The 20,515-nt window shown below is 40.9% G+C and overlaps 1 protein-coding gene across 1 annotated transcript in view; it reads left to right on the forward strand.

The window, feature by feature from the left end:
* The window catches only part of SASH1 (SAM and SH3 domain containing 1), a 600,683-nt gene extending 582,261 nt beyond the window's left edge, over positions 1-18,422 (forward strand). The window contains exons 18-21 of the mRNA XM_067293544.1: positions 2,070-2,183; positions 10,176-11,314; positions 12,934-13,065; positions 14,563-18,422. Of these exons, the coding sequence (XP_067149645.1) occupies positions 2,070-2,183; positions 10,176-11,314; positions 12,934-13,065; positions 14,563-14,823 (1,646 nt within the window). The 3' untranslated portion in view covers positions 14,824-18,422. The remainder of the gene's footprint in view (positions 1-2,069; positions 2,184-10,175; positions 11,315-12,933; positions 13,066-14,562) is intronic.
* Positions 18,423-20,515: the final 2,093 nt, after the last annotated feature.

Raw genomic sequence — 20,515 nt, forward strand, 5'->3', positions numbered from 1 at the left:
CCAAGAACCCCTTAGAACACAAAACCAGTTCAGGGATTTTGATGTTTTTTTCTAATCTAGTTATTTCCATGGTCCTCCTGTGTCACAGCACACAGATTTTTGAGGAATGACTTAAGGCTTGCTTTTGTTCTACCAGAATTCTTTGTTTATGTAGGCCCTGCTTCCCAAATTATTCAAGTCTCCTCTAGAGAGAGGAGATTGGGGGTTACCAAGGGTAGGAAAAAGATCAAAGCCCAGAGAGCTGTGGGGAAAAGTGATGTGAGTTAAACTTTCACTTTTTTTTACCTGCACGTGCATACGGTCCTTGGACTCTGAACTGTAGGATTGTACAGGTACCCTCAGGTTGTAAACATGACAATAACGCAGTTTTCAAAGGCAGAAAAATGTATCAGTCAGGTGCAAAGAGCAAAAGACAGTGGCACAACTGTCTAATATGCAGCAGTGCAACTCTGCCCATTGTCCAGAGGGTCCCAAGCAAGTGGTTACAAAGATGGAGGAAGCAGGATGAGCCCTGGCAGTCAAATCGGAGAGGGCCTCTGGTGCACAGGACAAAGTGGAGCTGTACTGGCTGTGCGATAGCCAAGAGTCATAGCAGAGTAGAATCACCCATTTGAAAAGCAGGCGTTGCTGGAGGTAGGGACTGAGACCCATGTAACACTTAACTGCAGCAATCTAAAACAGTGCTGAATTCCCCCTTCATCCTGAAGTGTCAGCAGAAGTTTAGTGTCCCCAGAGCAGAATTAGTGGAATAGATTGTGTGAGGGCTTTCTCAGCTGCTTCCGTGCAAAATCCTACAATTTAGCTTAAACTGCCATAGCACCAATTTAAACAGCTGCTTATTAAGTGAGTGAGGTTTAATTCTGTTACAAAGAGATTTGTGGTCAGACTCTGGATAGTGCTGTGTGGCCTGAGCTTTCACTGACATATACCTTTCTTGCACATTACTCAAAGAGGCTTTGAGACTTTCTCCCAAAAGAAAAAACTGCAATTGCAGAATTGCTTGGATTCTTTTTGCTTAAGAGTGGCTACTTGTCACCTAATATGAACCTCTCTTGGTTATTTGCAGACCTACTTATAATGTTCTCTTCCGTGAAGAAATCATTTTTTTAGGGGCCTTCAATTTGGTTTGAAAATTTGAGTAACTATTTGATGTAGTGGTTGGAAAGTATATATTCCAGTCCCAAATAAGGGTGATGTGCAGAAAGGAAAGAGAAGAAGAGACAGCTGGAACCTGGGAGGGGCAGCAGCATTTCTTTCCACTCCCTAATTACCTTTCAGGCTCTCAGAACAGGAAGCAGAATGGCTGTTTCTGACATTTTGTTGCAGAAAAAAAACCCCAACCCACACAACATAAACTATCTCCTTGCATCATGGAGTTGGTTTTCTCTCTCTCCAGCTCCAGATTTAGGATCTTTACAAAAGCATAATTTCCAACCGAACACTATGGGTAAATTCCTGGAATCCAGCCTATGCAGCCCTGTCTGCACCACACTAGTGTTGGCTCTAGGCGCAGAGCGAGGAAGGCAGGCGTTTTTACCACCAGTCTCTCCCTTGTCCTTTCCCCATTCATTAGGGGCTAGTAGGGGTCTGACTTTGAAAGACCCACTCCTGATCCTTCCTCTTGGTCCTTTCTGCAGAGTAGGTCAGGGTCAGGATTTTTTTTTCTCTTTTACTTGATTTGGGGTTTGGAACCTTGATACCATTGTTTTAAATAAGTTTCCACAGTTTAATAATATTTCCCTCTCCATAGCCACTTAAAAGGTAAGTTGCAGGGCTTGGCACTGAGGCAGCTGAGAAGGACACGCTCCATTCTGCTTTTGTTGTGTACATCACTGCTCCGTGACACTCATGCTGAGGCTGGTATTTAATCCTGTACAAAACAAGATGAATACTTCTCAACGCTATTTATCCCTTTGTGATGGCTGTCCCTAATGCTCACTCTTTTTTAAACTGTGGTCTGATAAGATTAGTATAACAGTGAAAATAATGTAGGTGTTGGAAATGTAAGGCTGAGAAGTTCAACTGGATTCTTTGTCTCTGTTTTCACTGGACTCTCTCATTTCCTCTAGGTAACAGTGACCAGTCAGGATCTCAGGAGAAACTTCTCATTGAAGGTCAAGGCCTAACTGGATGTTCTCCTCGGGATTCTGGCTGCTACGAGAGCAGTGAAAACCTGGAGAATGGTAATAGTAATGATGGCAAAAAGCCTCATAATCCTTACAGCCTTTTTTCAGTAGATGACTTTGTATGTTTTCTTCTGCTCATGTTCATAGCTAACACAGAGATACTTCATACTTGACTTTCTCCCTTGCTCTGACTGCCTCTTTCCTTCTTAGCTTGGGCCACTGGTTTTCATTGCTACTAATTTATTTATTTGCACTGGTAGGAAACAGATCATGTTTCACAAATCATCTGCTTTCTTTTGGGATCCTAAGACAACAGGCCTTCTCACTGCCATCCCCAGCCTTCTCCATTCCCTATCATAGTCTTGTGCAGCTGTGCCTCATGAGTCTTGTGCTACTCAGACAACCCTTTCTAAAAGAGCACTGTCAATGGAAAAGTGCCTGAACTCCACTGGGATTAGGAGGATTTATTCTAAAACTGCGCAAAAACTATTTAGAAAAGAAAATTCTCCATTTTAGGCAGTATTTTTGTGCTTGCTCAGGTTGTGTGTTGCATTGTCCTCTGATCAGAAGCCAGCTATAGAGATTTAGGGCCTTTGTATGAACACTTGCAAGTTAAATTATTTGAAAAGTTGGCAAGAAAAAAAAAAGAACCACTTATATTAATTTCCAACGACCTTGTCTTGCATCAGTGAAAGGGTGAAAAATTAAGAAGGCAGATGATAAGAGATTACTCTCTCTGTTTTGAAGAAATTGGATTTTTGTGTTGACTGAGAATTGTTTATTTCAGGGAAGGTGTAAACTTGCCATGAGGGCTGAAATACTAAAATGGATTAAATTGGTTTGGATTTCACTTGCTTTGACATTATCAATCCAAGCCTTTGAGCCCTGGTTTGGCCTCAAACTGCCTGGTTTCATCCAAAGTAGATAGGAAACCAAGAACAGAATAAATAGAGGTGTTGTATCCCTTGTAGTAGCCCTTTTTCCAATTTAAAATATGAGCTAAATGTCTTTCTCTGAGTATGTGCATTTTCTGTCAATCTGCCACTCAGAAATAACCATTTATTGAAAGAAAATTGCTGTTTGCTTTGAATCTAAATGTCCTAACTCCACAATTTACTAAATTCCTGAAAGGCAAAGAAAATTTTTTTCTTGAACGTGGAATCCCCATACAGTAGGCATGCTGGAATATAATCATAGCTAAATATATGGCATATCTGACAATTTTCTTTACTTTTTATCTCTCAGTGCCATTATAATGATAGCTGTAGCACTGAAGTTAAATTGCTGCCTGTACATTTTCCTTATTTTAAAAATATAATAAAATCTTTAGAAAGCAACTGTCATTGCCTGTCTGCTCAGATACTTACTTTTACATTTAAACTAGTATTTCTGAGTTTTGCAGAATGTGAGATATCACTAATGCTTTTTATATTGCTTTTCATTTATGGCTTGCTGCATTTCTACAGTATTTTTGTTCACTAATGCATTTAGTTCTTGTTTTGAAAACCATTATGAAAAGAACATTTGGTATGAGATTCATCCAGAGATTTTGTCATGGCTAGTTAATCTGAAATGCACTCCACCTTCTTTGCAAAGTTCACGAACCATAGTTGTTTATATACATCTCGTTTCCAGAATATATTGGATTCTCATTTATTAACATAAAGATAATCGTTTGTCTAGTATAAACATCATAATGTGCAGATCAGCAATAATAAACTGCTTTTTGTAAGGGGAAATGCATTCTAAGAAATTGGTCTTTCAATTTCTGGGGAGGGTTGTACATAATATTTTAATGACCAGTATAGTGTCCTGTTTTGGGCTAATACTTGCACCTTTTGGCATCAATTCAAAATTTCAGGGATCTTATTATGGTTGGGATAGAAAAAGGTTTGCTACATATTATGTCAGTACAGATCTATTTCTTTTAGGTACATATCTGGGTCCCATTGCAGAAATGCTTAAGTTTCTCATACGTATCCACAATGTACTTACAAACAACATGGTATTTTTATCTCAATTTACAGAGAGCAAGGAACATAGAATATGTGACCTGCTCAGTGTTAGGCAGGAAGAACATAAGAGCAGAAAGCAACCATACCAGATCAGATCACTAGTCGATGTAGTCCAGTCCTCAGTTTGGATCAAGGCAAAAATACAGGTATCCTTTAGACTTCTGACAGCACGGTGGTTATTGGGCTTGTTTTGCATGCAGAGGTGGTCTGTCTGAGACACAGTTAGAAACCTTATCAAGAGCCTAGTTCTAACAGGACAGTGGTCAAAAGCGGATAGCTAGAGAAGAGTATGAGAACAGAGCAAGCATATTTGATGCTTCCCGAGGTACTCTCAGGGAACAAATCATTTGTGACTTAAGGACTTCATGAATCAAGTATGGTTTCCTCATATTTGTCTATTTTTCCCAAACAGTTTCTCTTTATGAACTTCCCTGGTCTCCCTTGCAACCTCCATAACCCAGCAGTATCTGTGACATCCTTTTGTGTGTTTTGAACTTGCCTCCTGCTAGCTTCATGTAAACCTTTTATGCTCTTTTACTGGAAGATGCCCTGAAAAATCAGTCCCTGTCCCCTTTCTCCTGGCCACTCAAGACTGTATAGACTTCTGTCATACTTCTTGCCAAGTCATTTATTTTCTAGACTGAGAAGTCCTATTGATTTTTCCTTATAGGCCACTCATCACTTTGATCATCCTTGGCTTCTTTGAACCTTTTCACGTTCTGCCATGTAGTTTTTTTAAGGAGGGAGGAGTTGTGAAGGAAATTAGAATTGCACATGCAATGTGCAGAGCTGAAGATGCAGACAAACCGTGGCTTTATCAAGTGGGATAGTGATGTTCCCTGGTTTGTTTAGAAACTAAAGCCCAGATTTCCACAGTGCCAAGTGGGCATCCTAACTCTGCAGGCATTCACTGCTAATTAAACAGAAGAGGAAGCAAAAGAAGAGATGGCCACATTGCCTAATATAATATGCATTTCTACTAGTTCGTTTGCATTTAAAAAAAAAGCAATGAGGCTAGGATTGTCTACTGTGCCATCATCTTTGTTGTCTCAGTATAGCTCTTTGAAACACACAGAAATATAGCCACAGAAAGCAATGCCAAGATGAAGATGTTAAAATCTGGAATCTGGACAGGCCATTTCATGCACTCTGTTGTGTCTGGGTTTGAGTATTTGGTTCTCTGAGCGTGATCTTCCACACAGAAAAAAATATTGAGAGAAGCACTGAAAATTTGTCACTGTAGCTCTGGTACCTCTGGAAATATTCCCCAGGACAATCTCTCCTTTCTGAGGCAGATGATGACGGAGCACCAAAAGGGTCATTCTTTGTATTCCAATTGCAAGAAGTATCATGAGAGGCAGATGTTGCTTTCTGTAACAGATACTGCACCATAACTTTAAACAAAAGCGTAAAGTAGGCTTGTAGCTTGACCTGAACCTGAAAAAAAAACCCACTTTCCAGGCATTTTGTATAAGGACCTCCTTTGTTATCTCCATTTTCACCCAGACACCTAAGTCCTTCTGCACACAGTTAAAACAGAGATGCTACTGCAGTTGACAGCACTATGAAAAGCATTAGAGTGCTTAACAATACCACACTTTCATATGAATGAGTTATTGCCAAAAATCACAGAATCACAGAATGGTTGAGGTTGGAAGGGACCTCTGGAGATCATCTAGTCCAACTCCCCTGCTCAAGCAGGGTCACCTAGAGCACATTGCACAGGATTGCGTCCAGGCGCGTTTTGAATATCTCCAGAGAAGGAGACTCCACAACCTCTCTGGGCAACCTGTTCCAGTGCTCTGTCACCCTCACAGTGAAAAAGTTTTTCCTCATGTTCAGATGGAAGTGTCTGTGTTTCAGTTTGTGCCCATTGCCTCGCGTCCTGTCGCTCGGCACCACTGAAAAGAGTCTGGTCCCATCCTCTCGACACCCTCCCTTCAGATACTTGTACACATTGATAAGATCTCCTCTCAGCCTTCTCTTCTCCAGGCTAAACAGGCCCAGCTCTCTCAGCCTTTCCTCATAAGAGAGATGCTCCAGTCCCCTAATCATCTTTGTAGCCCTTCACTGGACTTGCTCCAGTAGTGCCACATCCCTCTTGTACTGGGGAGCCCAGAACTGGACGCAGTACTCCAGATGTGGCCTCACCAGGGCTGAGTAGAGGGGAAGGATCACCTCCCTCGACCTGCTGGCAACACTCTTCCTGATGCAGCCCAGGATACCATTGGCCTTCTTGGCCACAAGGGCACATTGCTGCCTCATGCTTAACTTGGTGTCCGCCAGCACTCCCAGGTCCTTCTCCGCAGAGCTGCTTTCCAGCAGGTCAACCCCCAACCTGTACTGGTGCATGGGGTTATTCCTCCCCAGGTGCAGGACCCTGCACTTGCCTTTGTTGAACTTCATGAGGTTCCTCTCCGCCCACCTCTCCAGCCTGTCCAGGTCCCTCTGAATGGCAGCACAGCCCTCTGGCATATCCGCCACTCCTCCCAGTTTTGTATTGTCAGCAAACTTGCTGAGGGTGCCCTCTGTCCCTTCATCCAGGTCATTGATGAAGGAGTTGAACAAGACTGGACCCAGTCCTGACCCCTGGGGGACACCGCTAGCTACAGGCCTCCAGCTAGACTCTGTGCCGCTGATCACAACCCTCTGAGCTCTGCCATTCAGCCAGTTCTCAATCCACCTCACTGTCCACTCATCCAGCCCACACTTCCTGAGCTTGTCTATGAGGATGTTATGGGAGACAGTGTCAAAAGCCTTGCTGAAGTCAAGGTAGACAACATCCACTGCTCTCCCCTCATCTACCCAGCCAGTCATTCCATCAGAGAAGGCTATCAGATTGGTTAGGCATGATTTCCCCTTGGTGAAGCCATGCTGACTACTCCTGATCACCTTCTTTTCCTCCACATGCTTGGAGATGGCCTCCAGGATGAGCTGCTCCATCACCTTTCCAGGGATGCAGGTGAGGCTGCCTGGCCTGTAGTTCCCTGGGTCCTCCTTCTTGCCCTTTTTGAAGACTGGGGTGACATAGGCTTTCTTCCAGTCCTCAGGCACCTCTCCTGTTCTCCATGATCTTTCAAAGATGATGGAGAGTGGCTTAGCAATAATGTCCACCAGCTCCCTCCATGCTAACAATAAAAATGTGTTTTTTGCTATACATTTGCTATAAACTTTAACCCCTGTAGTTTTTTCATTTTTTTCTGAGATAGGCAGGGAAGGTTACATTTGTGGACATTTGTTATACAGCTCAGTTCCCACTTCATGAAAATAACTTTAAAACTTTATTTTAAAAGTTTGTTTTCAGGAAATGTTACCTTCTGTTCTTAATGCCCCAGGACCATAATGAAACTATCCTATCAGACAGTGGTAGGGAAGGAGTAGCTAGAAAAGGAGAAATTACAGTGGCCCCACTGCTACTGCTCTTAATTTAAATCTGTGTAAGAGACATTACATTCTGAACCCCTGTCTTTTGTGCAAAACAGTAGTATTTAACCCAGCACTTTTTCTAACAGATGTTTTTAAACCATTTTGTAGATGAGAGCTTAAAGATTGCGTGTTGATTTATTTATTTTATAGACACAATGCCTTGAGCTTTCCTCCACCCCTTTTCTACAATTTTTTTCCATGTGAAACACGGCTGAAGTGAACTAAAAATTTTCTTTCATTTTCCCAAAGTTTTTCTTTTCTCACTTTTTTTTTCTTCTTTTTCCTTTTCCCATTCCCAGGCTACTGGTTTTGCACAGACACATTCCATTTCTAAAGAACTGAAATGATGTTTACTAGATACCCTTATGGTCTCAGAGCTAATATTGCACAGTAGCATTTCTCACAGCTTTTCTTTAGGTAATGAGGGACCTGAGTGTGCTGTATTAAAGCCAGTATACTCCCTGATCAGTGTTTCAGACTCAAAAGAAGATGCATGCATTTTGTTATGTAAGCTGTCCCAGCAAGTCCCAGACAGTACGATGAATGTCAGACATGTATTAGCAAATGTGAATAATCAAAAGAGAATGCTTCTTTCCATATGCCGTACATAGTCACATTTGTGCCCAAGGCACTAAAAAATGAATGTGACATCTCTGAAACATGTCTTTTCAACGTGTTTTCAGAAAGCAGAGGCCTAGCTCCATGGAAAGTGCACGCACACAAATTTTTTTGCTACTTCTCTTGAGCTGCCTGGACTCAAGATAGTAGTGGGGGAACAAACAGAATGTGTGATATGTCTGTTTTCATTAGCATTTTGGGAAAAAGAGTAATATTTAGCTTGAGTTTAACTGTGAGCTCTACAACTTCTGAGAAAGGAGTTTGCACATGCTTGCATTTATCAGTGCAGGCACATCCAGATTTTAGATAGAATAACCTTGTTAGTGTACCACTAAAGGTGACCAACTCCCTTTGAGGGGAAGGTTTTCTGCATTTCTCTTTAAATGTAACAGTTCCATTTTCTTTGCTAGTTTTCTGGATACTGTGTTTTGTAAACTCTAGGAGCAGAGAAGGAGGCAAGAGAAAGAGAGAAAGCAAGTTATTTTTCCCTTTTAGGTTAAAAAGTTCTTTCCTTGCCTGGTAGGAAATCTAAAGATAGGATACTCTGAAGTGAAACATGTGCTTGATGTGTGTTAGCATTCATATTCAAAGCAAGCAGTGTATGTTCTTCAGAAACCAAGCATTAGCTTCTTCCAGAGTAAAGTTTTGAAAAGAAAGCATCCATTTCTTAAAAGTGCATGAAATTAATTTAATTCTAATGAATGAAGCAAAAGTTCACAGATCTCTAAAAGTTGCTGGTCCTTTGACAGCCATTAATTGGCTATTATTACTGACTTTTGATACCATTTAGCCAAAGCTATTTGCTTTCTCAATCTTTTCCACTAGGAAAAAAAAAAATCTAAACTTTACTTTTACTATCTATCCTAATTTTAGAAAGCCTGTTCTAGAGTGGGGGAAAGTAAATCAGTCACTTATGAAAAACAAATTGCTCAGGTGTGATGTCATTCTGACAGGTTGTCTGTTTTGAGACAAATTTACTTCTGTCTCATAAAACAAAAAAATCCATGGAGCATTTGAGAAAAGACCTTGTGTTTCGTACCAGTGAATACTCTAATGGTCTCAGTCCCTTTGATCAGGATTTTTTTATCAAGCAGATTTAATGGACTTTTTCACTGTTTAAAAGTGGCAGTGCATTTCTCAAAGTATACAAATAAAACTCATATAGAACATCTGATTCATATTGATTTGTGTGGTTTCTTCTTAAATGGTTATACTAAAACAATAACACCACATCTCTAAGACCTTCGACTCCAATAAAACACTATGATATGAGACTAATGCTAGGATTAGTCACACTTGAAACTTCCTTCTGAAACACTTTCATAATATAGGACCTTGCTCCATAAAATCCTCTTGTCCCTGAAAGTCTCTTTATAAAGGGAATGGTGCAGTCACCTTCCTAATACCTTTTTGCTTTCTGATTTGCCATTGCAAATAGTTAGCTTCTCATTTAAAACATGAAATAACACTGGTAGCACATTTTGTTGTAATTAAAATTAACAAACAGTATCTTTTTTCAAAAACATTGAGTAAGCCTACTAAATTTCATTAGGAGATGAACATAATTATCAATATGCTAAATTAATTAGAAAAGTGAAAAATAGGTAGATTTTTGAGTTATTTCTGCATGGAGTCAAATCAGCTTGTATAACTGATACAAGGTATCAGTTCTAATATAGGATATTTCTATGTTGAAAAAGATTTATTAAGTGGGCTAGACTAAAGAGCTTTGCAAACTGCAGGGGGTGGGGAATAATAATCATTATAAATATATTTTCCCTACTTGGTAATATTAACCAGTTCTTCATTAATAAAGCTGAAATTCACAAATTCATGTGCTTAAAATGGCACAGAATTCTTGTACATTTAGTGTTATCAGAAAAAAAGAAGAGTAAATCATTATGTTTCAAAGACATTTAATAGTGATCCATTATTTGTACACAGAGGAGCTTTTTAAAAAAATGCTGTATTGTTATTTATTTGCCTGTAGGTAAAACTCGACGGACCTGTCTTCTGCCCTCAAAATCAGCAAGTGAGCATAGTTTTGAGGACTTTAACAGAAACCAGCTGTCAAAGTACCCTACACTTCCACTGACCAAGTCAGTAGAAACTCTACAGCAAGGGGAAAAAGAAACCCGGCTGTGCTACACACATCGTGCTTTGAAGAGCTCTATCAAACCTCCAGCTGTTACGGGTCTGAAGAAGAACCGCAGAAGTTTACCAGTTGCTGTCTGCCGGAGCTGTGAAACTCTGGATGGCACCCAGGGAGTGGATATGTGGCCAAGATCTCACTCGCTGGATGATCTCCAGGGAGAATCCAACACTAACCTACAGGAAACTAGCAAGGAAGTAGACTCTTTTCCTCAGGATTCACTGGGTATAGCAAAAAAGAAAACTGGCTCTGCCCTGCAGCCTCAGTCCCATGGAGGTGGCTGTATGGTAGATGACTTGATGCCTAAGCAGAGTAAAGGAGCTGGTGGTTCTCAAAAGGGAAGAGCTAAGGAACTGGACTGTTCTGTAATGGAGACTGCAGGTGGAAAGCCTTTTCCATTCCCCCTGAAAAACTGTGAAGCTCAGCCTGCCTTGGTGACACATCCTGCAACAAGGACATCTCTGGAAGTACAAAGTAAGGGCTTTCATGACCTTGCACGGGCTGATTATGCTCCAGTCCTCAAGGGAGGTTTAGAAGCTGAGCAAAGAGGCACAAATGAGGCCAGAATGCAACCAAAAAATCCCTCTCAGCCGCCACCAGTCCCTGCCAAAAAATGCCGAGAACGCCTTTCTAATGGATTATATCATCCTCCTATGACTGTAGGCGGGAACCACTCAAGTCTAGAAGCACCGTGTTTGCCAGTAAAAAAGACCAGCCCATCCAGTCACATTGATTGTCATGGAGTACCTGTCCATAGGATGTCTTCTGAACAGGACCCTAGTACCCCTCCTAGCCCACTGCCACCCTGGCGGGCAGAGCTCCCAGAGACTGCTAGTGTTCAGCAGCACGTGATGAAGCTAGGTTCTGCTTCAGCAAGGAAAATCTCTTGTAGCAGGGGAATAGATCTGGAAATGGTAATAGAAACCAAGCTGCAGTCTGAAGACATTGATCTTACTGAAGAACCATACTCAGACAAGGTATGAGGAGGGCACTGCTTCAACGTTTTTATTCTGCTAGTGTTCCAGTGGCTATTCTTTCATTTATCATGTCTGATCATTCTTGCAAATAACCAGCCTAGGTAAATTGTAAATTTCTCTACCTATTCTTGTCTTACCCCTAAAGTAACCCTTAGTTGTGTTTGGGAAAGAAGGGATCCCAGACCTGTTTATAGCCTTCATCTTTTCAGGCCTCTAAATCCTTGGTGGTGCTGGGCATAGAAATGCATCCTTCTCTGCCAGTTTGTGGAAGTGGAGCTGAAAAGGAAGTCATGATTAGGTTTTCTGCTTCCGGATCTGACTTGCTAGCCTGGTGATGAGGATGTCTTTCTGGGAAGGAAGGAGTCCCACATTCTAGGTCCCTGCTTTGGGGACTGCTTTGTCAGTTTTCATGGAATAGTCATCAGCTAAAATGCGTAAACACTGTTAGGAGGAAGAACAGAACACAGCATTTCCCCATCTACTGGGAGAAGTGTCCTTATCAGTAAATAAGGCTTGTTTGTTTGTTCTTTTTCTGAACCCTCATCTCCTGCATCCTTCACAAGTAGAACTGAGCCATGAGCAGACTTGCATGAATTTTATGCTTCTGGCCCCTTTCAAAAGCTGAGTCGAGTTTTGGCATTTGATATATCTCATGCCACAGAGGAGAATGTTACTAAGCTTGTAAAAGCCTACAACTTCTGATGCCTAGGGTATGTTGAGATTCAAATAAAGCTGATGATTGAATCAGATGTCTCCTGCATTTAGGTGATGCCTGGGGATAGGTGTTCTGAATCAATCTCAGAAAATTTCATAACAGAACTGCAATATAGGCAGAAAATAGGTGGCCTAATTTCAAGGACATAATGCATAGGAATAAGGAGGAATTAGTTTACCAATGTCCTTTTCTGGTAGGAAGTGCATATAACTCTAAGAAGAACAGAGATCAGCATGATTTGAGGAAAGATTATCAGTCCCCAGGTGAGGAACAAATTAAAAAAAAAAGGAGATGGGAACAAATTAAATAACAACTTAAGAAAAGTTTTGTGATGTAAACTGCCCTGTCACTTCTTTGCATTTCTAGTGAAGATTAGAGACTGGACTAGAAACTATCAGGGAAACCTAGCCCTGCCCTTACTGCTAGAGTCTTCCTCCCTCTGTCATGCAGTCTTCAAAAGAACCAGAAAACAGGTGGAGCAAAGGGTCACATCAGTTAACTGATTAAACCAAACCTTCATAAAGTATCCAGTAAGATTTCTGATTACCAAAATGGGTTACTACTCAGTAGATTATTGGAGTCAAGTTTCACCAGAAATGCTAATGGTTAGTATAGCCTTTGGGGACACCCCAGTTCAGTTAGAGTTGATAGAAATTTTGCTGTTGATTTCAGTGAGGCTGGAACTGATCTTTTATAAGGCTCGTTGATGATTTACTGGTTTTTTAGCTCCTCCCTACCATCATCCTTTAGAGCTAAGTAAAATTATTTTTTGTGAATCTTGAGGAAGACTCCTGTTTGCTCCCGCCCCACACTTCTCTTTGTTTGCATTGGTTGATCTGTATTGACACAGTTTTTCTTTTCTGACCTATCACTCTCTTCTGCATGGCTGGCTGGGAACATGCAGCATGGTCGCTGTGGCATTCCTGAGGCTTTGGTACAGAGGTATTCTGAAGACTTAGACCAATCTGAAAAGGATATTGCTACAAACATGGACCAAATCCGGGTAAAGCAGCTGAGGAAGCAGCATCGCATGGCAGTGAGTATTTCCATAAGCACCTGTTTCCTGATTACAAGCAGACTTTTAAAAAGGACTGACTACTGGTAAAGGGAGATACCTGCAACATTCTGGATACAGAAGTGCCCCCTGTGTTAACCTGGCAAGTATGGAGTAGGTTGGGGCGCTACAGGGGCATAGGTCCCTCCCCCTGTCCCAAAGGTGGACAGTTAGTAATGGAAGGAAGAGCTGATAGCCATCTCTCTCCATTGAGTCCCTGGAATGTCCAAGGAGACTGCAAACAATCATAGCAGAGAGGTGCTCGTTGAGGATGACTTGTATTAAACAGTTCAGTGTAGAAATCTAAAAGGTTTTAAATCCCGTGTTCATTTCTCAAACCATACCATTCTCCACTCCTGTCCTCTCCTTAGCAAAAGCAGGAGGGAGAAACGATCAAAAAATCTCATGGCCTTCTGTAAGAGGACTTGGTCTGTGTTGAGAAGGGAGCAGGCAAAATTGGTATTCTGTTGTTTCAGTAATAAATGAAATGGATCAGTCTGGAAAGCCTTGTCACTGGGTATTTCTGACTGTCTCATGTTGAAGTATTAATGAAAACATTCTGTAGGTACACTGTTCTCATGTTTAGCCCTTGCTATCCTCTCCGTGAACTGCTTTTCTATTGGCACTTTCTTTCAGTTTGCACACTTACTTTTAGACAGTAACATGTAGAAATAAAATGAGTCCACAGTTTCTCCTGATTGAACAGAAAAGTCAGTTTAGTATCTCAAGAACACACTTTGCTGAAGAAGACAGTGCTCTGTGCAGTGAAGAATTGTCCCAAGAGTACAACTAGTGCAAACCATTAGTTGGACAAGATATGTGATTCTAGTAACAGCAAATAAATCGGAAAGAAAAAGTATGCCATATCAGTGGGAGTCTCACAGATTTCTTGTGTTCCAATCAATGATAGCAATTAGAAGGCTGGCCAGATAGATGGTCAGTTTTCCCCGCTTGACTTTGTAAGAGAGTGTGCACCTGAAGGTAGATCTATGCTTGGCTTAAAATTTAGCAGTTATGAAATGCTGGAAGATGAATACATTGATTTGTTATGTCTTCAGAACAAGTGCAGGTTGGCAACCATAGCAGGGCTTGCCTTTACAGATCTTGAGTTCGTGCCTGACTCTCTGAAAGTGGTGGCACTTCTCTATTGATGCTTAGAAAAAATTTGTAGGAAATCAGCAATGCATGCAAGTTACTTGAAAATGGTATATGACAGTTGCTCAAACAACAGGATACTGCCCACTGCATCTGTGTTCCCAAAACTGGTGCTGTTGCTCCTGCTCCCAAAGACAATGCCCAAAGTTATCTCAGCCTTTAAACCCACAGAGCAGTCTCATACTGACAAATGTGACACCAGAAAAGCTGAAACATCCTCTATCAAACTCTACCAGTTTGGAAGAAAAACAAAAGAAGACTTGAAATAAATGAAGCAGTTATGTTTAACATTAAGGGTTGTTTTCTTTTTTACTTTCTATCCAGATTCCAAGTGGAGGGCTCACTGAAATTTGCCGAAAACCTGTATCCCCAGGACTTATCACTTCTGTATCTGACTGGCTGATTTCCATTGGTCTACCTATGTATTCCAGCCCACTCACAGAAGCAGGATTCAACACACTGAGCAAAGTGCCTTCATTGTCACAAACTTGCCTTCAAGAAGCTGGCATCACAGAGGAGAGGCACATAAGCAAGCTCCTGGCAGCAGCAAGACTCTTCAAACCTCTTGATCCAGAGGCAATTTAACATGCTCCATAATGTGGCATTGCCTGGTCAAGAACCCACTGCTTCTTCCTGCACCAGTATTGCCCTAATTACTTCACATAGCTAAAGGGATCAAGGAAGTGGCTCCCAAGGACAGGCAGATATCTTCTTCAAGAGATTGCTGTCTTTGGCAGCTGAAGGAGAAGAGAAGCAACCACCAGGTAACACAGATGTGGTACTTCCCTCCCTCCTTGCTCCCCTGGAAAGTATTTTTGTTTCATAAAGTGCACAGGGTTGCTCTGAGACCAGACAGCCTCACAAAATTAAGGGGCCCTTGCACATTTTCCACAAGTTTGTCAAAGCGATAATAATGATAGGCCCTGTTTCTGTGGCGAGCTTCTTAGGTTGGGGGCCTTCTGTACATCGAGGTTCCAGGTACCTAAAGTCCTAAAGACCATGTACAAGCCAGGGTGCAACTCCCAGTAGAAGCTGTTTAGCAAATGCCTTCTGTTTATTTTAGCAATCTAGAGCTAAATGCATATCCTTCTGGTCATCTTCACTGTTGCTTGGTATAGGTCCCTACATGCCACAAAGCCTTTAGCTAGGCCAAAGTTAATAGACTGGAATTAGTTTACAGTATGGTCCATTTCTGTCACTCCACTGCAGCTAACCTGAGGAGAGTCAGAAAGCTTCTTTTTTATTTGTACAGAACTGAGGTCATGTTTGTAACTGCTTTCTAGCAATCAGCTTTTTATTTGCCTTAAAATAAGCTTGTAAGCAGTTATCTAGTGTTCACTTATTTGTATTCATGTTTCCCAAGCCTTGCTTCAACCTGTCACCCTTAAGTTGCACTTTGGGTGATTTTCAGCTGAAGTAGCTTCTATAATTTGCCTCATCATAACATCTGCTATGTTGTAGAGATGCTTTTACAAATGCAGGGTTATGCTAGGTTTTAGTTTTCAGGCTAATTTCTTGTTCACTACAGTCTACATTTACTGTTATTACTAAACTGTTCCAAGATGTACTGCCTTGTATATATGTAACTGCTTTTCATTTTAATCATATTCTGTGTACTGTGTTATATTGTCAATCATTATGCTGCAGCTTTGACTTGGTATCCTGACCATATCGATTCCAAACAGTGGGTTTCTACAAATGAAAATTTGCTTGTGGGAGATAAAATGCATTGAAACAGCAAACTGTGTCCTGTTGAAATCATCACATCCAGTAATTCCATTGCATGGACAAAAAAAAAAAAAAAAAAAACCAGACCCTATATATATGAATTACACTGTGATTTTACAACAGTTGATATCCCTCATGACTGAGTGTTAATATTTCTTCTCACCGGACAAGAGTATTGTTCTGGCATATGTGGTGAGCCATTTTTTCATGATGTAATGCTATTTTTCTGCCTAAATCCGTGTAAAACATTCCATTCACATATGTGGCTAATGACAGATTTTATTTTTCTATATGGGTACACATTTTATATACCAAATACAGATTATCATGAACAGCATGTAACTAGCTTTTTTTTGGGGATCTATACACAGTGTGTCCTTTAGCTTCTTGTAGTGCAAATGCTCCATGGAAGACAGAGTAAGGTTTACATTGGCAGGTAAAGTGTGGTACATAAAGAGACCTGGGCCAGGAAGTGTGCCCATTTCCAGTATCAATTCTGACACCACCTTACTGTGTAAAACTGTGCTAGTCACTTCACTATTTGGTGCCTCAGTTATCCCACCCTTAAATGGAGCTAATGACACATTTCCTGATAAAGTGCTCTCTGACCAATGAGTGAAAAATTGTGCTTGCTGTTTAATTTCTTCTCTATAAATGATCCTCACTTCCTCGTGGTTTGAATCAGATGAACTCTATGTTGTAGTGCAGTTGATAATTAATTTGGCTCCTGATGGAATTGATAGGTGTTAGGTTTACTTTCCTAGTTTCAGATTTCATCACCCTCTACTACTTTTAGCATCAGCTGCGTATTCTGCCTACATAAGTAAGCACACCATCATGTGAAGTTAACTAATTCACTCATAATTGTTCTCAAGCAAAGCTCCTCTGGGTCCTTTTCTGTAATGTTCTCCTCAGTGTGTGGATAACTGGTATGTTTTACTATGACGGCATTACAAAACATATGGCATAGGTGTTTTGCACAGCTGGTGAAAATCTAAAAAAAGAATTTTTTTAATATTTTTTAAATAATAATAATTTGCCTACTGTTCTGCTCTGAGGCCTACATAGAAACTATCAGTAAGCAGGAGGTGGAAGGAGCAGTGAGACCTCCTGGGATGGCTGGCCAGGACCAGAAATTAGTAGAAATAAGTAGATGGCAGCATCCCCCAGGTAAGGGAAAAGTCCAAGTTGGTCATGTACGATAAAAGAGAAAAAAAAATTCCTCGTGTTGCAGGGAAGGCAAGTCAAATGATAAAGCTTTCCTGTATTAATTACTTTTCCCTCTCTTATTACTGTAGTTCTCCTGATATTAAGCTGAACCTGTGTGCCAAACACTCTTTGTAAAGTCCGTGGCTTTTAAATGATTATGCAGCCCAGGAAAACCAAATCACACCCATCAGGACTAGTCTGAGCAGTTTGAGAGTTCTGAGTTTTAATAATTGCTTTGTGTTTTGTTTTGTTTTTCTAAAGACTGTGCTCTGTGGTCTTATTTGAATTATAATTTTAGTTTATATTTTAATCTAAAAAAAGCCTTAAGCTTCTCAGTATTTGAGCTTCCCGGCTGTGGTTGCAGTGACCTGTGGTATTCCCTGAGCAGGTGGGGCGGTGCAGTAGACGAGCCATAACCTCTTACCATTTCCTGGCAAAGCGCAGTGCGCTAAGCAGAAGTTTGCTTGTTGACTCTTGGGAAGCACAAAAGAAACCTGCTGCTGGAATCTGCTCTGCTCTGCTCAGGCTAATGATGTTAAGTATCTATCCATTGTACCATTGTAACTTGAGTAGCTATTTAACAATAGAAGCAGCAAGCCACAAATATTACTGAATGTCTTTGTAACTGTAAACTTCTATCCATAACCCTCTATTACTACCCAGATAGCAATGACATCCTTAGTTCCCTGTGCTCATTCATGAGCCTGGCTTTGAATGCAAACTGGGAGCATGATCAGAGGCATTAAATATTGCGTTATTCAAATAGGTCATCATCTCTAAGAGCAGCAATAGTGGTCGATTCACCAAGTCACAGCTGTGCAGCTGTACTGTATTATTTTTAGAATAAATAATACTTTTGGTCCAAGATACTTTTATCTTTAACTGACACCCTCTGGGGAATCAAAACTGACAAGCAAGTTATGTAACAACTAACAAAGTTGCACTTTCTGTATATGAAATCAATATTTAAATAACTTATTTTTCTCCATTTGCTGTTCTTAAATGATGTAAGTAGCTGTAATATACCAGTACTCAATATGTCCTGCAGTTTGCTTCAACCCAAGAAAGCTGTGTACTGTAAAGAAAAAAAAATGAAAAAACAAAATATGAATGTGTAAAGATTATTGTGCTGTCTCATTTAGCAAAAAAATGGTTGACAAAAGGGTTTTCCTGTGTATCAAAACATGTCTATAATTATATGTCATACTGTTCATAGATAAAAAGTAAATAAATTTCCTTGGTCTCTCCCTCTTTTTTCGTTTGTTTTTACTTTAGCTAAGAGATCTTCTGGTTAGTAGTGGAGTAGCAACGTCCAGATATTTAATTATTTTGCTTGTAACCCAGGCCACCTCTCTAGCATACCAAGCCTGTGGTTCCTCACCTTGTAAACATTCTCAACATAGACCTACAACAGGAGAAAAAGGAATAAAAACAGGTAAAAAGCCCTGATAATCAAGGGCTAGGAGCAGCCATCCAAATGTGGTTAGGAGGGATAGAGACCTTCAGCAGTGTCTGAAATTCCCTGCTGTGGTTTCAGTGAACTCTGGAGTTTCATGGGCAGACATGGGCACTGCAGCATAACAGTGATAATCCGCTGTTCCTCTTCCCTGTCAAAGTCAGTGCTCTGAACAACCTTTGTTTTGCAATTGCTTAAGAAGATTTGGATCTTTGTCTTTTATATCCCATGAACGTCCAGCTACTAGGTTTAGGATGTTGTGGGAGAGAAGTCTCTCAAGCTTTCCCTTTGGCACTTTCCCACTTTGCATGGAATAATTAAATATTGGTGAAACCAAAGAAAGGGCACATGAACATAACTTTATGGTGTTGCAGTTACAGCTCTTGCCTGAAAGACGGGATTTCAAACCTGGTTTCCAAACTCAGCTCCACTTACATATTCATGGACTTACAATTCATCGTTGGGGTGACACAGGCATCTCGAGAGGCTGCCTGTGACTCCTGAGAAGTTAGGTAATCCCTGCAGCCTATAATAAAGTGCCTGTGTCCACATGTTAGGGAGAAGGCAGCTGAAGACACAGCCTTTGCTTAGCACTTCCTTCTGGCTAACGTAAGCAACTTTTTGCTTAGTGTATAGGTATGCGTGGGTCTAGTTAAGTTTACTGTGTAATTAATGGGTACGCTTAGCTCCCTTGCTGTCAAATCCACTAGGCAACAGCTCACCGTGCCTAAAAGTTAATCCTTTTATGGATCTAGCCCAAAGTGACCAGGGTGGACTGCACCTGAATTAGTCTTCATTAGCTGGAATCTTAAGTCTGGAAGTGAAGCAAGGAGAAAAAACAAACTAAAAATCCATCTCTTGGATTAGATCCAGACAGCTGAATCCTCAGTTCCCCTTCGGCAAACACTCTCATCAGAACTGTCCAACCTTGCAACCCGTTCATGGGAATTAGGTAGCATGCAGTAAAAATGTCAAATGTGAACTTAAAATTTTTCTTCTCTATTTTTGTCTTTCAGTTCAGCTGAGGACCAGGCCACTGCTGTGCTTGTGCACCAGAGGGCACTGCTCTGCTAGCTAGAAAAGAGCATTCAAACAGCCTCTAGGGATTGCAGCTGGCTCAAATACAGGCCGTTTCCAAGAGTCTCTCAAGTAACAAAACAGAAATAAAAACAAAACAAATGCAGAACATGAAAAGCCAGAGCGCTTGCCATTTCTGCATCTGGAAGGAGTGTTGCTTCCCTTCCAAGGCTGCTACGGTCCAGGATTGCTTTGGGAGCAGCTGAAACACAAAGCCCCTATCTGTTGCTCTCAGCATTTTGCTGGTGCTGTTTGATCCAAATATGGCTAACCACCATGGCCACTGCCCAAAACAAACAGAAAAAAACTCAAACACGTATATACCTATCCCTATATTCTAGAAGTTATCTCTCTACAATGAAACGTTTGCATTGGAAAAAAGACATGGGAGAAGCACCTGTTAAAATTCCCCGTACCAATTCTTCTAAAAGGCAGTTTTATCCCTGAGCAGAAGGTTCACATGTAAGGCCATGGAGATTTAAGAGCTAGGAATGTAATGCTACATATATTCCACCAGACCTACCTCATGAGACTACTAAAGGTTAATCATTTAACAATCAGGAAGCAATATAAAGTAAAAGTCTCATTAGATCTTAATGTTGCCTCTTTGTGTGTACCACAGTCTTTTTTTGCATGAATGCATATAACATTTTTTTTCCTTCATTCTGTAACTATTAATTTATGCTGAACTTATGCCTGCATGGTTCTGCTAACGTACGTAAGTATACCAGTAATGTTCAAGGCCTGATCCCATAGCTCTGATATCAGTGCAGTTCTGTCAATTCAATGAATTTGGGCCCGTCTCCC

The sequence above is a fragment of the Apteryx mantelli genome, chromosome 3 (genome assembly GCF_036417845.1).
Source record: "Apteryx mantelli isolate bAptMan1 chromosome 3, bAptMan1.hap1, whole genome shotgun sequence".
Classification (NCBI taxonomy): Eukaryota; Metazoa; Chordata; class Aves; order Apterygiformes; family Apterygidae; genus Apteryx; species Apteryx mantelli.